Source organism: Salminus brasiliensis, chromosome 19 (assembly GCF_030463535.1).
Source record: "Salminus brasiliensis chromosome 19, fSalBra1.hap2, whole genome shotgun sequence".
Classification (NCBI taxonomy): domain Eukaryota; kingdom Metazoa; phylum Chordata; class Actinopteri; order Characiformes; family Bryconidae; genus Salminus; species Salminus brasiliensis.
The window spans coordinates 10,469,030-10,488,358 of NC_132896.1; the positions used below are offsets into that span (position 1 = coordinate 10,469,030).

The 19,329-nt window shown below is 42.1% G+C and overlaps 1 protein-coding gene across 3 annotated transcripts in view; it reads left to right on the forward strand.

Moving 5' to 3' along the window:
• The window catches only part of slc36a1 (solute carrier family 36 member 1), a 47,269-nt gene that overhangs the window by 8,694 nt on the left and 19,246 nt on the right, over positions 1-19,329 (forward strand). For all 3 annotated transcript variants that reach the window (XM_072663846.1, XM_072663847.1, XM_072663848.1), the window contains exons 9-11: positions 799-897; positions 1,558-1,724; positions 5,297-5,466. In XM_072663846.1, the coding sequence (XP_072519947.1) occupies positions 799-897; positions 1,558-1,724; positions 5,297-5,466 (436 nt within the window). The remainder of the gene's footprint in view (positions 1-798; positions 898-1,557; positions 1,725-5,296; positions 5,467-19,329) is intronic.

The following is a 19,329-nucleotide window of genomic DNA, read 5'->3' on the forward strand; positions in this document are numbered from 1 at the left end:
ACCTTTTTAATTAAAAGAATGTAATACGTCCAGGAATTTGGGAGGCAAATGCAGCACACACCCACCCCCCCCCCCCACACACACACACACACATATCCTTCACCACATGTGCAGCACCATACCACTGACCTTTCCACAGTCTGTGCTTCAAGCAGTGCTTCAAGCTGCTTGGAGAAGGGCTTGCCTCTGCCATGTGACCAGCCAGAACCCCTACTTACATGTACTTATGGAGGGGAGAGCAAACACATTTGTCCTTCATTCCTAAAGAGCATTTCCAAGGATTCCAGCCACAGATTGAACATGACACAGCTGTGATTTGTACACTGATGCCTGCAGCGTGGCTTATCTCTGCAGTGGAAGATGTGCTGGTAGCAGAGAAGTTCCACGCTGGGGAGATCAGCCTCAGAGATGTATACAGAAGTGCTAACTGACTGGAAAATGAATTCATCACAATGTCGGAGGGTTTTCCCAATTATGTGCCTGTTTTAACTCTTGTTTCGAATCCTGTACCAGGGATTCATTTGGTTGTTTTGCCACTCTCGCTCTCTTCTGTAATCTGCCGACATTTCCCAGAGGAACCCCCACTGCACCACTATCTAGTGTGCCTCTCGCGCTTATCTTATTTTACCCAAAGCTGCCTGATGCTTGAAATGTCTGCATTTACACTACTGACATTTGTGTTCCACCACTGCTTCTACTCAAAGCCACTGTCATGTTGTTGTGTTTTTTTTTTTTTGTTTTTTTTTGCAAAGCTATCATGTTTTTTGTAACGTCAATATCTTTCTTTCATGTTCTCAGCATATCCCAAATCCCGTTGACCTCCCAAAGGTTGGAAGAGCCATTGACTTCCCTCTATTCTTCGGAACAGCTATATTTGCCTTTGAGGGAATTGGTGTGGTGAGTTTTTTTGTTGTTGTTGTTGTTGTTGTTGTTGTTGTTATTTATTTATTTATTTATTTATTTTTACATTTCTGTTCTGTCTGCGTTCCATGCATTGGTCACTGTGTGTCACACACAGACCCCACAGTGTGATTTGATGATACTTCATACGATAAGAGTAGTAGGAAAAGGTATTTGCAGCGATATCTGCCATTTTTGCATATCTTTCACAGTCATTGGTTTCAGATTGTCATACAAAACATAATGCAAGACAAGAAGGTCTTTTATTTGATTTATTTAATTACAAAAAATGTTTTGCGACATCTGTACCACCCTCTTACCTCCAGAATTTCTAGAATTTTATCTAATGCTGGAATCAAAAACACTGACATTATTTGAGGCGAACAAAGCCTGAGGTTCCATAAGACCTAAAACTTTTACCAGTTTGCTGGAGTTCCAGATCTAAAAAAAAATAAAAAGTTGTAGTCCAAACAACCATGGACTCTTATTGGTGTAGTTGTGGAGTTCCTGTCTGGACAAAACAAAAATGGTGAATGGTGATTTAGACATTAATTTTTTTTACTATTTAATCTTTTGTTTTTAATTGATATGTTTTTATGTAATCAGAAATGGTCTATATTTTTCTAAAATTTGCTGTTCCTGCATTCCAACATGTAGGTTCTGCCACTTGAAAACAAAATGCAGAAACCTCAGAGCTTCAGTATGGTCCTTTACCTTGGAATGGGCATTGTCACTATGCTGTACATTTCCTTGGGCACCATCGGTTACATCTGCTTCGGAAATCACATTGGAGGAAGCATTACCCTCAACTTACCGGACTGCTGGTGAGTTTTACACACGCACACATCACTGTTTTTCTGATGAGCTATATAATATATTGATCTGTTTTTTCCCATGCTACTTTGGAAGATACTCTAGAGGCATACAGGCAATGCATAAAACGCCCATGCCTTAATATGCCATCACAAAGAAGCTTGAATTTTCAAGGGAGTTGTTGTATTCACGCGCAGAACGTTCGGCCGGCCCGCCCCCCTGCCTGCCGTTGTTTCTCGGCTTTAATCTCCTCAAGACTCTGCTGTGCATTTTAATACGCTTTATGGGCGGACACCATGCACACCATCAGTCGAGCGAATTTTCAGGTTCTGAAGACGAGTGCATTTAGACTGTTTGATCATGGAGGAATTCAATTTACAGGAGTGAGCCTACCGCTGCTCTCCGTAATCGAGTTGGGCAGCAGAGGCAGGAGGTTGCTCTTAGGCTCTTTCTCCAGCCCGGGACGCTGTGGCTGGTGTGCCGAGGATGCAGACAGGTCACTGAGTGCGAGGGGGGGAAAAAAAGAGCTGACCAGAAAAGATATCTTTAAAAAAAAAAAAAAAAAAAAAAAGAACTGGCACAGAGCCTAAAAAGGCGTCCGCTGAGTCTATGCCTGTCAGTGCGAGGACGTCTGCTGGGAACGCTGAAGACACGGCCACTGTGTACATTCTAATAGCCGGGCAGAGGCGTCAGTCACCCCCCCACCCCCCAAGCCAGGAGCAATTAGGGACACGCGGTGATTTCAAGTGTCTCGCATGAGACGAATGAGTCATCTCTGGGAAAAGCTGCTGATTATGTAAAGCATCAGTGACAATTGCATGTCTGTATGTTTACTAGCTTCTCTGTTCATCTGCCAGATTTGGTTATAAGATCTTTTCAGAAGGCTTTAAGACTGGCTTCTTCCACTCCTTTCAGTGAGTCCATCACTGTAAAACCACTGAAAGCTGGAATCGAAACAAAACTGAGTCATGTGATCCTACTTTTGTTAACGTCTTCAGAGCGGTTGTGTAATCGCTATTGTGTGAAGAGTGGGGGCTTAGAGAGCCCAAGACTAATGAATCAGAGTACTAATCTTCAATCTGTCCGTTTTTTTTATTATTATTATTTCACTTTATTTTAGTCACCTATAGTTTGTAACTAACTAGCTGGTGAAACTTAATCTGCTGTGTTAAAGTCAGGGAAAGTCAGCTTGAATGCCACCATGGTGTTCCCATAAAGGGAAGTGTGATGAAATTGCTGGCAACACACATTTGCTTTTAGAAAACAGCGAAACCCTAATAGGTAACTTTAATAACAATGTGTGCCATCATAAGTGTGCACATCAGGTGTTTTATAGATATTTATAATGTCTTTGAATATGTTTTATCCAAAAACACTATTAGACACACATCCCTTTGGGTTCCCGAGTGGTGTAACCGTCTAAGCATTTGTCCTATTATCCACAGCTTGTGAGTTTGATACCCAGGGATGCAGCAGCCATCTGTGGCCGGGTACAGAAGTACAGAAGAGCATTATTGATATTCCTCTCTCTGAGTGGGTGGGATGACCCTTCATATCCCCATTCACTCAGCCAACGTAGCTTCCTTAACAGAACTGGCAGTTAGCATTCTCCTCCAAGCGTGTTGAGCTGTCCAATGGGGCAGGCCATTTAGTGACCATTTGAAAAGGTGTGGCCGGCTGGCTTGTCTCTGAGAAAGCACATTTGAGGCTCATTTATGGTCAACATAAATGGAGCCTTCTGGCTGTACTGTGTTCACTTTGTCTAAATGAAACACGACTACGACTATAGACACGATAAAGAAGAAACCTTTTCTTTTCTTTTTGTTTCCTCTTTTGTCTTTTTTTTTATTAAGTTCATAATCATGACCTCCTACATCACTGCCATGTTTATTGTCAGAAATGTTTGATGCTGAACTGCCCTCTAGTGAATGTTTTACTTTACATTCATGTCAACAAGGATGGATGGAAGAATGTGGGCAGTAACGGGTACAACTTTCAAAGCAGACATGTTCATTTCCGAATGTAGAGGGAGTATAAAGGCCTCTAGAAGATTGAATTTCAGGTTAGAATTAAAGTGAACTTGATGCTTAACTCTGTAATGTATTTATTTATTTATTCATTCATTTATTTCTACAAACACTTACTCAAGCATACATGTACTCCTTGTAGTAATTTGTTAAGAAAGTGACTTGTCTAGCCATTACACTTTTGCTGTTCCAGCCTTGGCTAGTGTGGCACAAGAGGTTAAAAGTTCAGTTCTGCTGCATCTGTAACTCCGCCCTCAATTGATGATCAAATAGAGGGTATGTAGCAATGGGTGGCCACCTTCCGAATGGTGAGCTTCCACTGGTCGTTGCAGCAACGTACAAAGCTGAAAAAGCCTCCGTCCGGCTCCTTTCTACCCTGGCTGATCTTCCCTAAACCCCCTTCACACATTTATTTTTAATTGACCCCATTTTTTCCATTTTGGAAATATAAGGTGTTTGATCTACACCAATCAAATGTAAATGATTGCTTTATTTTTCACAGCTGTCCACACATCCCCTATAGTGGTTGGATTCTGTTCTTCTCCACACATTCCAAATCCAATGGGTTTAAATGGACCTCTGAGGATAACCACAGAAGATGTGTTGATAAGCTGACAATACAATGCAAGATGACAAACTGTTCATACAGTGATTGAGTGGGTGGAAGTGTCGAAAAGGTCAGATCTGACCACACAATAACCAGGATCAAACACAATAGAAAGTCTCAGAAGCTGTGTGTTGTGTTTTAAATCTGGTTATTGTGTAGTCAATGACATCACCTGACCTTCCTCGCTCTTCCTCCCACTCCATCACTTCATGAGCAGTATGCCATCTTGAATTGTATTGTCAGAGTATAACACATTTTCTGTGGTTATGCACGTGAAAAAGAAGAGAGACCAAACCCATCCGAAACAGCTGCTGAACATTAGTGTATGATATTTGTGCAGCTGTTTTTGGCTGCTAGTGCGTAAAGGTGCACTTATATTTATACTTTGGTTTTCCTGACGGTGTTGCCGTCTAAGCATTCGCCCGATTGTTGGTTGGTGAGTTGAATAGCTAGTGATGCCGCCGCCATCTGTGTGTCTGAGGCCTAGAAAGCATAATTGGCTTTGCTCTCTCTAAGCAGGTAGGATGACCCTCCATCTCCCCACATCGCAGGCGATGTAGGTTATATGACAGAATTGGTCATTAGCATTCTCCTCCAAGTGTGTTGAACTGTTTAATTGTAGTAGTCCAGTTAGTGGCAGTTTAATAAGATGCGTTTGGCTGGCTTGTCTATGAGGAAGCACCCAGCGCTGATGGCATTGTGGGAAGAAACTTGCAATGAACCAAAGCAATCGACCAAAGCAGAAACTCTAGGGTCCTGGATTTGCTCAATTTAGGCATCTTTGGTGAGGTTTGTTTGTGGTATAAACGCAATACAGACCAACATTTGCATGGTCTTTAAGAAAGTAGCTCAGATCCTTATGCTTTCCAGACTGTTCACTTGTGTGTGTGTGTGTGTGTGTGTGTGTGTGTGTGTGTGTGTGTGTGTGTGTGTGTGTGTGTGTGTGCAGGCTGTATCAGGCCGTTAAGCTGCTGTACTCATTTGGGATCTACATCACGTACGCCCTGCAGTTTTACGTCCCAGCTGAGATCCTGATTCCCCAAGCCGTGGCACGGGTAGACCCCCGGTGGGAGCTGCTGGTGGACCTCAGCATCCGTGTAGGCCTGGTCATCTTCACATGTAAGTCTGACCACAGACACCTTTTCCACAACCATCACTCACACACACATGCACATGCACCCATGCTACCATTCAAACTTAGGAATCACTTCCAATCTGCTGCTGTAACACTACAGCTGTTCTGGGAGTGCTTTTCACTACGTATTGTCACACGACTTTTTGTTGTAACATTTCTTTGTTGATTATATTCGGCCAGTAAAACATTAGAGAGGTCAGGTACTAGGTACTGAATGACTAGTTCTGCTTCACAAATGCCACGTCAACTCCTCCTAAAGGAGAGGGATGGTCAACTAATGTCTGAATACTTTTGGACATTTTAATATACTGTTTAATTCCTTGTGCTATACATTTTGTGTGCGTACCTCATTATTACTAAGTTCAGGTGTTTCAGCCACACATATTACTGATCTATAAACTGATCAAGCGCATAGCCATGCAATCTCCATGGACAAACACTGGCACTAGAATAGATCAGTACTGAAAAGTTCTGTGACTTATACTTTAAGAGGATGCTGCCTTTGACACAAGTCTGTGTGGGAGATTTCTGCCTGAGTAGAGCTGCCCTGGTCAACTGTAAGTGCTACTATTATGAAATAGTAGACCACACTGACTCAAGGACAGTGTGGGGCCACAGAGCGCACATACTTTTGATAGTAGTGTATCTGAAAAGTCTTAGTTCATGTATAATAGTTATTTGCATTTAAAAGAGGTAGAGGTGGTCTTAACGCATGGAATGGGGGGAGGGGGGTTTGTTGGCACAAGATGCACAAGTAGTGGAGATGGTTCTATGTTTATGGAGTATTTTAAGTCGTGCAACTTGTGTTGGAGGCATAGATAAGCTAGCTTGCAGGCTAAACACCACAGCACAGACTGTGTACCAGCTAACTGAAGCTCAAATCACACATGTTTAGGGAATTAAGCCTCATTTCCAAGAGCTGGAGGTGTGTTCTCTTCTGGGGTCCCTGGTGCTCTCTCTCTCTCTCTGCAGCTCATTTGCTTGGGCATGCACTTTAGCCAGTGTGTTCCCATTTTAGCTCAATTCAAGGTTATGCCTTTGAATCTGTCATCGGTCACAGAAAGACAGGAGCATGCCTTCTGTTTTTAGCTTTATTTCCTCGCAAACCGTCCACTTTCTTTTCCTAATTGGACTCCAGAGGTTTAGCTTTTGTCCTCAGCATCTTGTTACGTTCAACTCTCTGGTGTGCGTGTGTGTAACCGTGCATTATGTATGTATGTGTGTGTGTGTGTGTGTGTGTGTGTGTGTGTGTGTGTGTGTGTGTGTGTGTGTGTGTGTGTGTGTGTGTGTGCTCGCAGCAGGGTGTCGTCAAGTACCACCATCAGAGTGGGCCCGCGTGTTCAGCTGCCGCAGGTGGAAAGGAGTCACGTTTGATGTTTCCGAACGTGGGAAATCGCTCCTCTTAGCGGCGCTGATCAGCGTGGCTCGCGTGACGCTGCACTGAGCCCCTCTCTCCCCTGTATAGACGGCCTATTTTTAGCACCTGAGGATGACTTTTTCCTTTTTTCCATAATATTGATCTCCGTTGCAGCCTGAGATTCTTAATTCTCCTCTGTCTCCGAGCACCTCGCGTGAGCAGCGGTCAGGGTTCTCTCCTGCCACAGCAGCTCACGTGGCCCATGCCATCACTAGGAGGCAGAAAAACACACCCCAGCCAGCCAGAACAGACGAGAACACACAGTCACGCTCACAAAACAGCAGTGTTTACTAAACGCTTTACAAAGTGATACGTCAATGACTCGATGCTTCTGCCTGTCCCTCGCTCGCGCGCTCTCTCTCTTTTTCTATCTCTATCTCACACCTCTATCACTACATTTCCCCATTCTTTCTTCATTCACTATCTCTTTTATCTCTTACCTTTTTTTCTCTCCTCTTTCAGTGTCCCTCTCTCTCCTATTTCACCTCTATCAGTGCTCGCTCTCTCTCTCTCCTCTCTCTTTCAATATCTCTTTCTTTTCTCACCTTCACCGCTTCTGTCTTTCCGCCTCTCTTATTTATTGTCTCTCTTTCTCTGTCAATTCTGGCCTCTTTCAGTCTCTTTCCTCTCTCACCTTCTACCTTTTTCTTTTAGTCTCTCTTTCTCTCACACACTCACCTCTATCACTGTTTGTCTCGCTCTACTTTCTCTGTCTCTCTCTCTTTCTCACTTCTATTACTTCTTTCTTTTATTTGATCTTCTTTCAGTGTCCCCCCATTTCTTCTCACCTTATTCACTTTTTGCCCCCCTTCAGTGTATCTCTCTATCTCTCTTTATCTCTCTCGCTCTCTCTTTCCTCTTTCACCTGTATCAAGTTTTTCCTCTATCTTCCTTCTTTTAGTGGCGCTCTCTCTTCCCTCTCACCTTGATCACTGTTCTCCCCTTCGCTGTCTATCTCTCTTTCTCTCTCTTTCAGTGTCTCTCTTTTTAGTGCTACTTTCTTTCTCTCTCTCTCTCTCTTTCAGTCTCTTTTTCTTCTCGCTCGCCTTCGCCACTCCTCATTCAGTCAGCGTTATGAGGTGAGCATGCGGTGTGATGTGCAGCTGGGGATTTGTATGTAGTTTTTAGTCAAATTGAACATTGTAAATGTTGTTCACTCGCAAACCCTGTAGAGTAAATACATTGCCCAATGGCTCTGTCCTCTGCTGTACAGGCAGCAGAGCTCATAAGATATGCAGCTTAAATAACCGAGACGTAGGCTGTTCCTTCACTATTGAAGTGAAAGGTTCTCCATTTTTCTTCTATCAGTTTCTTTCTGTAAGCAAAAGCAAATGAGGTCGCGTCACTGCAGAAGGATTATTGATTTTTTGGGGGGAACAGTATTCATTGAATGCAGTTATTTTGGCCTTGTGAAGAGATTTGTGTGTGTTACTGAGCTCCGAGGATGAGCCTGTTCTTTCAGTGGTTTATCAATTCTGTATGTGTCCTCTGAGCGTGACAGTTTGCAGTTAGCTTAACACACATGTGGGTCCATACTCTTAATGACAAGATTACACACGATTGCATGTAAAAAGAATGGAATTCCTGCATCTCTCAAAAGTCACGGAACATCTTTCCTGGCATTTGCAAACCTGAGTTAACCATTTGCAAAGTTAGCGTCCTTGACTCATGCTGCAAATTGGCAAAAAAAATATCTACAATGTCTTAGAGGCCTCCTAGGTGCTCGATCAGACCTTCGTCATTTTAAGACTGCAATTTCGTCCTGGCTGGTCTTCTTATGTATGATCCAATATGCAGCATCAACATTTGTCTTCAGTGTTCTCTACGCTGGCTTCCTGTAGCTGCCAATCGGATGAATTGGACCTGATTGGAAAATCCTTAGAGCTTTAAGTACGGCTCAGCTTGGCCTACCCTCCCTCAAAATTTATGGGAGACCAGCGTCCAGTCTATTTCTTGTTCCTGGCACCAAAGTGGGTGACTGGGTGTTTCTGAGTGTTCTACATGAACCAGCGTTCAATAGCTGATGCCTCTACTTCCTGTAACTGGTCCGAAAATCTGAAAACCATCTGAACCGAATTATGGTTCAGTTATGATCCGGCCCAACAGCGTGTCTTTTACTCTGAGCAAATTTTGGTCTTCAGGTCCAGATGGTGAGCCGAGGCATCATTCACACTTGCTTATTTGGTTCGGACCAAACTGAAAAGTCTTGAGGTCCAGACCATGCAAGGTACACTATGTTCAAATATTTGTGGACACCTATTCTAATGAATGCATTCAGCTACATCGCCCTTTGCACCCATTGCTGACATAGATGTGCAAATGCGCGCACACACACAGCTCATCTACTCCCTGCAGAAAAGCAGTGTCAATACAATAGGACTCTCTGGAGCGGGTAAATATGTTAAACGTATTTGCGCCATGCCTAATGACAGACATGGGCTGGAGGGGAAGTGATCATCCAACATTCAGATAGGATCAAATCCTGACAGCAATGCTCCTAAATCTAGGAGGTCTTCTCTGGACAATAGAGACAGTTACTCTATGTAGAACCTCTTTAGAAATTTCCTTTTATTTTATTTATTTATTTATTTATTATTGAAGAAACAATTCTCGAGCAGGTGTCCCAATACTTCTTTCCATATAGTGTAGGTATGAAAGCCCCCCTCACTTAGATTTTTGGTAATTCAGCCACAGTGTAGTATTTGTACATTGTTGTCGAGTATAATTAACATCTTGTTTCTCGGTATCCATGCTCTTGTGAGCTTGAGGTGTCTTTTGGATATATTCTGAGTGAACAGCAAAGCACTTTTGTAAGTCACTCTGGATAAGAGCATCTGCTAAATGCTGCATATGTAAATGTAAATTTCCATGATTCACTGGCTTCAGAACAGCAGTATAGACTCCTGGATGCTGGAGGAATAGCCCAAACAATGCGACACTGGTTTGAAAATATAATTGCTGTTTTGTATTCTGAGTAATCGCTCGCACAGGTTTCAGTTAAAACATGGAGATTGTGTGGGAGTCACCACTGAGATCGTTTAGACTTCTGTACAGAAGAATGGGAATAACAATCTCCATCTGTACGTCTTGTTACATTGCCTTCCCGCCCCAGCCATTAAATGTGCAAAACGAAATTTGAAATTTCACTTAAACAAACTAAAGTTAGAGCTGTGTTCCACAGGCTGGCAGGTTCAGCAGATCGATTGCAGGTTGTGAAAACCCCTGATTGTAGGCCGGCGCACTGAATCTTAATCATATGGAATGTGAATTGGTTTGGAGTGAAAACGCCATCAAGCCACCTTCACAGTCCGCCGCTCTTTGTGTTGGGGAGTTTCAAATGGCTGTCTTCAGGAGTACCTAATCAAAGCCTGCGCCGGCTGCAATCTGTTGTCATTTCCTCAGAATGATACTTTAACGGAGTGCTCGATGCTCCAGTAGCCATCTGGTTCAGGCAATCTTTAGATGCCACGTGTTTTCCACCATTCATCACCTTTGGGTGTGAATGCCACTGTGAGCATGCTAGAGGCCAGAGCAGCCTAAAAAGCAGTTCTGAACAGTACCAGATGGAAGTCACCTGTCCAGCACTGATCCCTCAGTGTAATGGGAAGGAGCACAGTCCTGCTGATAGTTGCTTGACTGATTGCGCTGCCATCCAGTCGGTCCATCATTGGTTTGATCTTTGATCTTTTTGTCAGTAGAGGTAACACCCCTACAAGTTTTCAAGTAGGAGTATTAACATTAGCATTTTTATGCTGTGTGTAATTTGCCAGAACGTTAGTTTGTACCTCTGAAAGGTGATTCTGATGCATGCATACCTATTATACATTCACTAAAAGTATGGACAAAAGTATTGGGACACCTGCTCGTTCATTGTATCTTCCGAAATCAAGTATATCTAGTTTTTGCTGGAGTAACTGTCTCTACTGTCCAGGAAAGGCTTTCTACTAGATTTTGGAGCTTTGCTGTAAGTATTTGATTGCATTCAGCGACAAGCGCGTTAGGAATGCGGTGGAGTGGTAATCATCCAACATCCTGACCACACTAACTTTCCAACTCCTTCCAAAAATATTGGATGGAACTCAATCATTCCAGAGAACAGTTCTATTTATTTATTTAATTTTGTGATAAACAGACATGTATGACCTAGATCACTTGCTTATTGTACTTGCTTGTGTTTATTGCTGAGGTGGCTGCTGATAGCATTAGTAGAATGGATCAGGAAGTAAACAAAAGCATCTGGACTGCTATGGTTCAATCAGATGTCTCCAGACTCACTGCCTGGCACTTCACTCACAGCTTCCTAAGCATACTGTGGGTTTTTCAGGGCCAAAAAGAGAACTTTTTTCCATTCATTTGTAGTAGAAGTTATTTTCTTAGCACATTAAAATAATGGTTTCTGTTTAATGACTCTACACACAGAATAATACATACTCTTTCTCCCGTTATCCTTTAGCCATTGTGTGAACATTCCCTATGTAATATTATATTCACTGTGTAACAGACTCAAATCACTCTGAATTCATACACCAAAGGCTCTCCGCTGGATTATTCAGTGGAGAGCGCCCGGGTTGTGCAGGCCTTCGTCGAAGAGATGAGAGAGGTGGGGAAGTGTGCTGGCGTGTGCTGCAGGATCCTCAGATCTCCTGAGAAAAACCCAGGGGGCTTCATCTAGCATGCTGAGCTGGAGTTCTGTTCACACCTTGGATGATCACAACGTGTACATTAGATCCACTGAAAGGGAAAGCAGCAGCTGGGTCGAGCTGATAGTGTTCAGTGCAGCAAGAATGGGACTCTGAACAGAAACTCTTCAGAATAGTTAGCTGGAGGACTGGCGTCTGTTGTAAAAGCACTAGGGTTCCACTTGACTTAGCCTGCCACATGCGTCTCCTGTTTTATCTCCTGAATATAAGTTTTAAGTGCATGTTTGAGAACTCTGGCCATGTTCTTGCGAGCGCAGGTGCAGTATTCATATGTAGTGCATCCAACATTGACATTTTCTGGAGCTGTTAATAATTACTCAATTGTATTGTGAAGAATAGCATGTGCACAACTGAACATTACATGGAAGGGCTTATGTCGGTGTTGTTTATTCCTCTTGGTAGGCATGTCCAGATAGATCCAACAGTGTCAGGAGCATTGCATGTGATGGGGAGTGGAGTGCGTATGGGTTAAGTAATTGGCGATTCACAGTTTCACTATCCTCAATTAATTGCGGGCAGCCCTGTAGAAAAACAGGTGGAATTTATACTCACCCAGACTTCCAATATCCCCATTTTAATATCTGTATGATCCTCACAATTTGTGCCCGGCCCTTTCTAAAATGTAAATGCGCAATGTTCTTGTAGATGACTTATAATTTGTGCATTTGAAACTGCAACATTAGTGCATCAGGACCTCGGTGATGGTTTTTACCTGTATAAAAAGTTGAGTATTGTTTTGATTGTGTAAATGTAGATTTTTAATGAAATACTATAGATCATATCTGTGCAATTACTGAGTCATTGCCGTGTTATTACTATTGCATGCAAACAGAGCTTTGAAATTCATCTACACAAATTATATCTTAGAATACTCTGAAGATGTTCCGGCATTTTTCTATGTGTTCTTTCATTTTCTGGGCCTTTAGCTGAACTTCCCTGAATGATGTATTACATCACCCTCTACTACAGCCATCCCCAGCATAGTGAATCTTTTTTTCGAGGGTTTCTTCAGATCTAGCAGTAAGAGTTTATTCAGTGTGCTTTTAGTAGCTCCATCAGAGAACCTATTAGTGGACTTTTAAATGGACCTGTCTGTGTGTGTGTGTATATGTGTGTGTGTGTGTGTGTGTGTGTTTGTGTATGTATATATATATATATATAAATACCATACACTTACAAGGTTACTTGTATTAACAGAGGTGGGTCAGTGCAGTGTTAGTAGTCTTGCCCAAGGTATATTCACCCAGACTAGGAATCCAACAAGGTGTGGTAGCTCACTGGCAGGTAGTGGTGTTATCTGTTGCATCACACCGACCAACTGTGTTCATATTTCATAATACACTCTCGCCTTCCCTTACTTTACAGACTGCTAGCTCAAAAACTCTTCTTACTGACTACATCCCTATCACTTTAAGTGTTGTTGTTTTTCCTCAAAGTAGTTCCTGCTGTCATTAGTCTGCTACTTTAAATGATTAATGAGTTGTCTTAATAGAAAAATATCTAATTATGCACGTCCATTGTCAAGGATTTGTTTGTTTTGTAGTGTTTAATCCTCTTGTCGTTTCCCTGTGTTAAAGGGGGGAAAAGCAGGGAATTCAGCATTCATTTCTGTAAGTGGATCCTTAAGGACTTTTGTCTTCTGTTCTTATTAGCCAGTATTCAAGCCCGCCCCTTAAGGGCATGTGGTCAGCTCCTCAAAGGCCTCCACAGATGTAGTGTCAGTCTGTTTACACTTCTCTCCTTTCACACGCTTATCTTTTAGCTTAAGCATTTAACTGGGAAATTGCAGATCAGAGTGTACAAATATGCATCTGCTTTGCATTTTGTAGAGGGTTTATGACGTCAATTTAGACTGATCCTCTAAAGGGGATTGACTAATAGGAAAAGTCAAGATACTTTATCTTCAGCTCCATAATCAGGCCACCGCTGTGTGATTGCTGCCTCTCAGGGAGCGAGAGCATTTGGCAGGACATATTTATGAGGACCATTCATCCTCTGTCGTGGAGGATGGATGTTTTAAGCTGTTTGTGTATCAGGTTGCTGCTAAAGTGCGTGTTTCTAATGCGTAATGGGATTTTCAGGTTGACCCTTCGCCTGTAGTTGAGTGCTAATGTATTTCATAGACCTTTTCTGCATTGTTGGGGCTTCATGGTAAGTAACTTTGTGGGCAGCTGTGGTCCTGAAGGACCAGTTGCTCTAAAAGGTATTCCAACTGACAGCCTTGTGAGCCCACATTCAGAGATCCTGAGATTCAATGTATATTGTTTCTTTTAGCAAGAAAAAGTTAAATGCTATGGCTTTTTACATAAATAGTGAATAGATATGCTAACAAGTGGCAGTAGACATATAGCTGGAGGTGCCGAAATGTTTTTTAGCAGCCTGAGGCAAGAAAGACATCAATGCACTTAAACTCCTTAGATACTTTAGGTAAATGAGGCCTTGAAACATCTCCTTAGGTGGATTATGATTATCAAGAGTAACTGAATATTACCTTTGGATATTATCAACCGCCTAAAGCACTTCATTAGCCTTTCTTTGCCTGTAAGTGTTAACCTTGGACCAGAGAAAAAGACCAACAGAGACCAAAAACTTAGCAGGGTGGGTTTGATGCACCAGTTACACTCTTGAAAATAAAGGTGCTACATACAGTATGGTTCTTTGAGTGATGCCATAGAAGAACCACTTTTGGTTCTATGAATAATCATGTTTGTCTTAGAGATGTGTGAGTGTGTTGAACCTTTAAAAGACCCAAAAAACTTTCTCTAGGTGCAAGGTTTTTTTATTAATTGAATTCTCACATCTCTGTTACAAATAAGAAACCTTTTGTAGAGCCTTCATTGTTTTAAATGTACATGTATGTATTGTTGACTTTTGCCACATTGTAGCATGTTGTGACATCACATCTTCCTGCCTTCTTGGGTCCTAGTTGCTCAGCCCTAATGACAAGCTCTTGTTGGACAAAACACACTTTGTGTGTTTGTTTTACTTCACCTTATTTAACCTGTTGTTCCTGGCTTTTTCCCTACGGTCACACTGGGTTTTGAGTTTTCGCCAGTGTTGCGCCAATGCTGGCACCTACACACAGTATCTGCAGTAGAGAGCACCGATACCATGAAGCTTAAAAAAAAATTACATTTTTGTTTGCATAATTTATAAAAAAAAATAAACGTTTAGACAAATAGTAAAAGCCAGTCATAAATAGTTCTTACCATTAAACAGACATTTAATGGCACTTTTGTTGCCAGGTGGTGTTTTTTAGGTTTTGAAACCAAAAGTTCAGTTTAAGCAGCTTTTTTAAAGCTCGCAATTTGAAGTTTAGCGCCTTTACATTTTACATGGTACTTGAATGTAAAATTGCTGCATGAGCACTTTTTTTCCCACTGCTCTGAAATAAATTTTAAACACCAATTAAAGAGCTGGTTGATCAAGATTATGCTTCCTTAATAGGATATGTTTATGCATTGTGGCAATTTTAAATTCTTCTTAGCTCTGAAACAAATGTGCAGTTACTCAACCAGTACATGCTGTTCCTTCAAGCTTATAATATCTCATTTGGGATCAGATAGAAAAAAAGTAGAGATTCACAGAAAAGTGGAACACTACAAATATCAGGATTTCTAGCCATCTATTGAGTATTTAAGTCAGATTTGGTATCGGTATCAGTACTCTGTTTCAGCAGATACTTGAAAATTTGGTATCGGAAAGGAAAAAGTGGCATGGGTGCATCCCTAATTTTCATGTGCAAAATCCTATGAATTTCAATGAGATTCTCTGTGGCAGGAAAATTTTGTGCTCTTCCAAATTTCACCTGCAAACTTTTGCATCAAGTTTAACTTTGGTGCACTTTGACATGTGAATTTTCTTCCCTGACCAATAGCGCTGAGGCTCAGGCTGTGTGACTTCAAATGTGGCCTGACTGTCTCTGCTCTGTCTGAGCCAACATGGGGGAAGCGCTGTTTGTTGCACTGTAAAAACGGGAGATAATATATTTTCATGCGACAACACAAGTGTGAGGCAGGATGGTACGCAGTCAGTCGGGAGGTGGGGTTAGATGCTAATTACCCTTTTTTATGGGGTTTTTAGTAGTTTTGATAGCATGTTAGCTGGTTTGTAAAACTGCTGAACCAAAACGGGGGACCGTTAACACCTCTGATTTCCAGGCCTGCTCGCAGCCACGCCTTGTGAAATGCAAAATCCAAGTGTGAAAGCAGCTTTAGGGTGTAATGAAAGTCGCGGAGCATAAGGAGTTAATATCAGTCCTGTATAGATTTGAATGCTCTTGATTTCCTGTGAACACACTTTTATTTCCTTTTTGCTTAAACCCATTAGAGCTGATTCAAAGTCCATACAGCGCTTCGACAGGACATCTACAACTTTATCTGTGGGATTGTTTGATCAGCTGCTGTTCTTTCGGGGCACTGGAAGTTCTTACAGCTTCAACAGCATGTTGAGCAGATAAATTAACATTCCTTCGTCTGCCCCTCTCTCCTCCTGTGGCTTTTGCTGGAGACCTGAGCTTGTCAGTCAACTTGTTTGCTCCCATAACTAATGGAAGTTTCTCAAGGTTCTCAGCTGTGCTTTGAGTCTGTGCAGCGAGCCTCTGAGCTGTAATTGGTGTGTCAGCAGGGAACGTGGTGGTTTAATCACCCCAGATGAATGAACAAATAGATATCCGCATTTCCCCATACGACTCACCCCATACACACATACAGTGAAGCCCAGTGCTTTGGGAAATGCACAGCAGGAGATGGACAAAAGGCTGAGTTTACCATTCATCATGTCGCTTCTGCGCTCTGACGTTGATCCAGTTTAAGGCTTGCGGATTAACTGACGGCGTGTTCCTCCAGCAGTTGCTGATGTCCTCTCTGAAGAAGACTTGAATTGACTGATGAATTAAACATGCAGTAGTTCAGTGCAAAAGAAGGTTATGTTCATATTAGACATAACACCACCCTCTATTTTTTTCATTTCTACACCTCATACGCACCTCAGAGTGGACTAAAAGGTTTTATGGAAGGCTGCTATTGAAGAACCACCTAAATAACCTTTGAGTGGATAGTTCTGAGAGGATTGTGATGAACCATTAAAAAGTATGAAGAATCTCTGCAGGTTTAGTACCGATCAATGATTACCTTGAACCATACATCCAAGCTGAGAATTAAGGTGAGAACCATCTTGAAGGTTCAGAAGGATGAGCAGAATCCAGTTCTGATTGAAATGCTTCAAGGGCTTTGTCGGTCAATGCATGGGCAGTGGTACATACAGTATCCTAAATGTGATGTATCTTCAAGGCTGAAAAGCTGAATTGCCATTTTGGTATGTACAGCTTCTCTCAAAAGTACAACAAGCCTCTGCTGATGGGTTGTGAAATGATGTGCAGCTCTGCCCATCTATATATGTTTCAGTGACAAAACAGCCCATTCACATCTAATTTTTCTCTTCTAAACTGTCTCTCCATCTCCCGTGTCTAATTCCAACAGTTTTCCCTGTGCTAATACTGGCCCGGACAAACTAGGAATCCAGGGGAAAATCCGCTTTGCTTATGCGCTATAAGCTCAGTGAAGGTGGTCTGAGACACACTTGGTCAAGGAGAAGGTGGGTGGGTCAATCAAATGAGTAGGCGTATATGGCTCAGCCTCTGGTCTCTACTGCACAGACACTTGTTGCAAATTTTACATGATGGACAGTTTTGGCTTAATTTCTATAGAACGGAAAGGAATGGAACCACAGCCTCCATGTTTTCTAATGTATTTATTTATTTTAAACAAACCAATTTTTTTAATGGAAGTAGGCTATATCTAAAAGATTTTTGTAAAAATAACTCACCGTACACGAGGTGAAACTGGAAAATTATAATTATTGGAATAATGTGTTTATGAACTCTAATAACAATTTTTTTGTTTGGCTGCATTTTTTTCAACACCATGCTACCATGTACACCTGCTAATTTGTTCACAGAATGACATAGATTAAAGGTGTAAAGATAACGTTAATGCATCTGCATCCCTTGTACGCTAAAGAATGCAGTTCTAATAGTGACAGTTTTAAACACTGTGTAGTGTGGTAGTGTGTGGTTTGTTTGGGACACAGCCCTGCTAAACTGAAGCTTCAAACAGAGTAAAGGTAAGGCACAGAAATGTGGTCAGGTCTGCACAGAGTCTCGCCCATGATGAAGTGGGCAGATGTGGGCGGCATTACGTTGGCAGAGGGGGTAGGCAGGGTTGCTACTAGAGTTTGTGGGCAGCAGTGACCAACCACCAAACACAGGGGTCCACTGGCCTTTGGTTCGTATAGTGGTCATACTTCAAGCGAACCATATCAGAATTAGTCTAAAAATGGTCCGAGACCCACCCAAGTTTGAAAGACACTTACTCTAATGAAGCAAACTAACCGGGTGTGATGAGGCAATGAGAAATATCTGTGTTTTTGTAATATGTACCTGGACACCTACCTGTAATACTTGCCTATTGTCTGTTTCCTAGTAGACTTACCAAAAGGGAGGCAAAGCAGACACCGCTCACCCGTGAGCGTGCCTGAGTGCCCACAGCTAGCTCATGAGAGGGGTGATGTCTCTAACCTAGGTCACAGAAAACAGATTACAGATTAAGACCTTGTGATTTGATTTTATTTACCCTTGTTTTTTAATCCACTCTTCTAGGACCGCAACTCCCCTGCAGAGTGAAATTGTTCAGCTCAGGAGATGCAGGTGTGGGGCTAACCCTATAAGAGATTGAGGAAAGGTTTAGTAGAGGGCTAGCTCGAGGATACTCACCTCAGATTGCGAGAAGACTGAGGAAAAGGGAACAGAGATAGGCTAGAGAGTGTATAGTTTTATGGCCTTGCAGCCTAAGTAGTAGTAGTTTTGTTTTTTTTAAGGGTAACTAAATATTATACCCTGGATAATTAATTATGAACGCCTGAACCACTTAATTAGACTTTCTATTGACGTTGGAACTGGCGTGTTTGAATGTCGGTAATGTGTGTTTTCTAAAAGACCACCACAGAGAAAAGGAAATTGAAGCAGCGGAGATCGGTAACTTTGCATGCTTACAAATCTCTCAGAATCCCAGAAGCAGCTAATAATTTGATCCACAGGGTCTGGCGCATCAACTAAACTTGTTTATTTGAAGCTTTAAACCTTCAGAAAATGCAAGAGGTGTTTCTCTGGAGCAGTGAAGCATACTGGTGAAATGGGCTGTAATGAAATGCAGAGATGCAGACTGAAAAATGGATGGTGCACCTGCAGTGCAGTTGTTTTCAGGAGCCCGTCATGTGCGTTTGCAGCTGTATTGACTTTGTTTGTATCCGTTTTGCTTTGTAAAGCACGAGAAACTATTCAGCAGTTTATCATAATTTGACGCTGTCATATTAAGTATATTCCCTGAAGGTTATTTCCCATTCCCTTGTCAGCGTGATTGGCCATGACCCAACAGCATGTGACTCGCCATCAACACGAGAGCATTTTAATGTTGATCTAGTAGATGTGCCTTCTGTTTGAAGCTTTATGTCAATTGGGACACATGGGACTTCTGTTTTGCATATTGCAAATACATGCACATTGGATTAGGCTCTCATTAGGTTTGATAATAATGAATGTAAAGCTGTTGAAAGTGTGTGAGTTTGTGAGTGTGTGCTGTATTACCTGTGCATACATTCCCACAGAAGCGTGTTTTTAGGCTTTGTATTTAGTGCGTGTCCAATTGACACAAATAAGTGATGTCACATACACT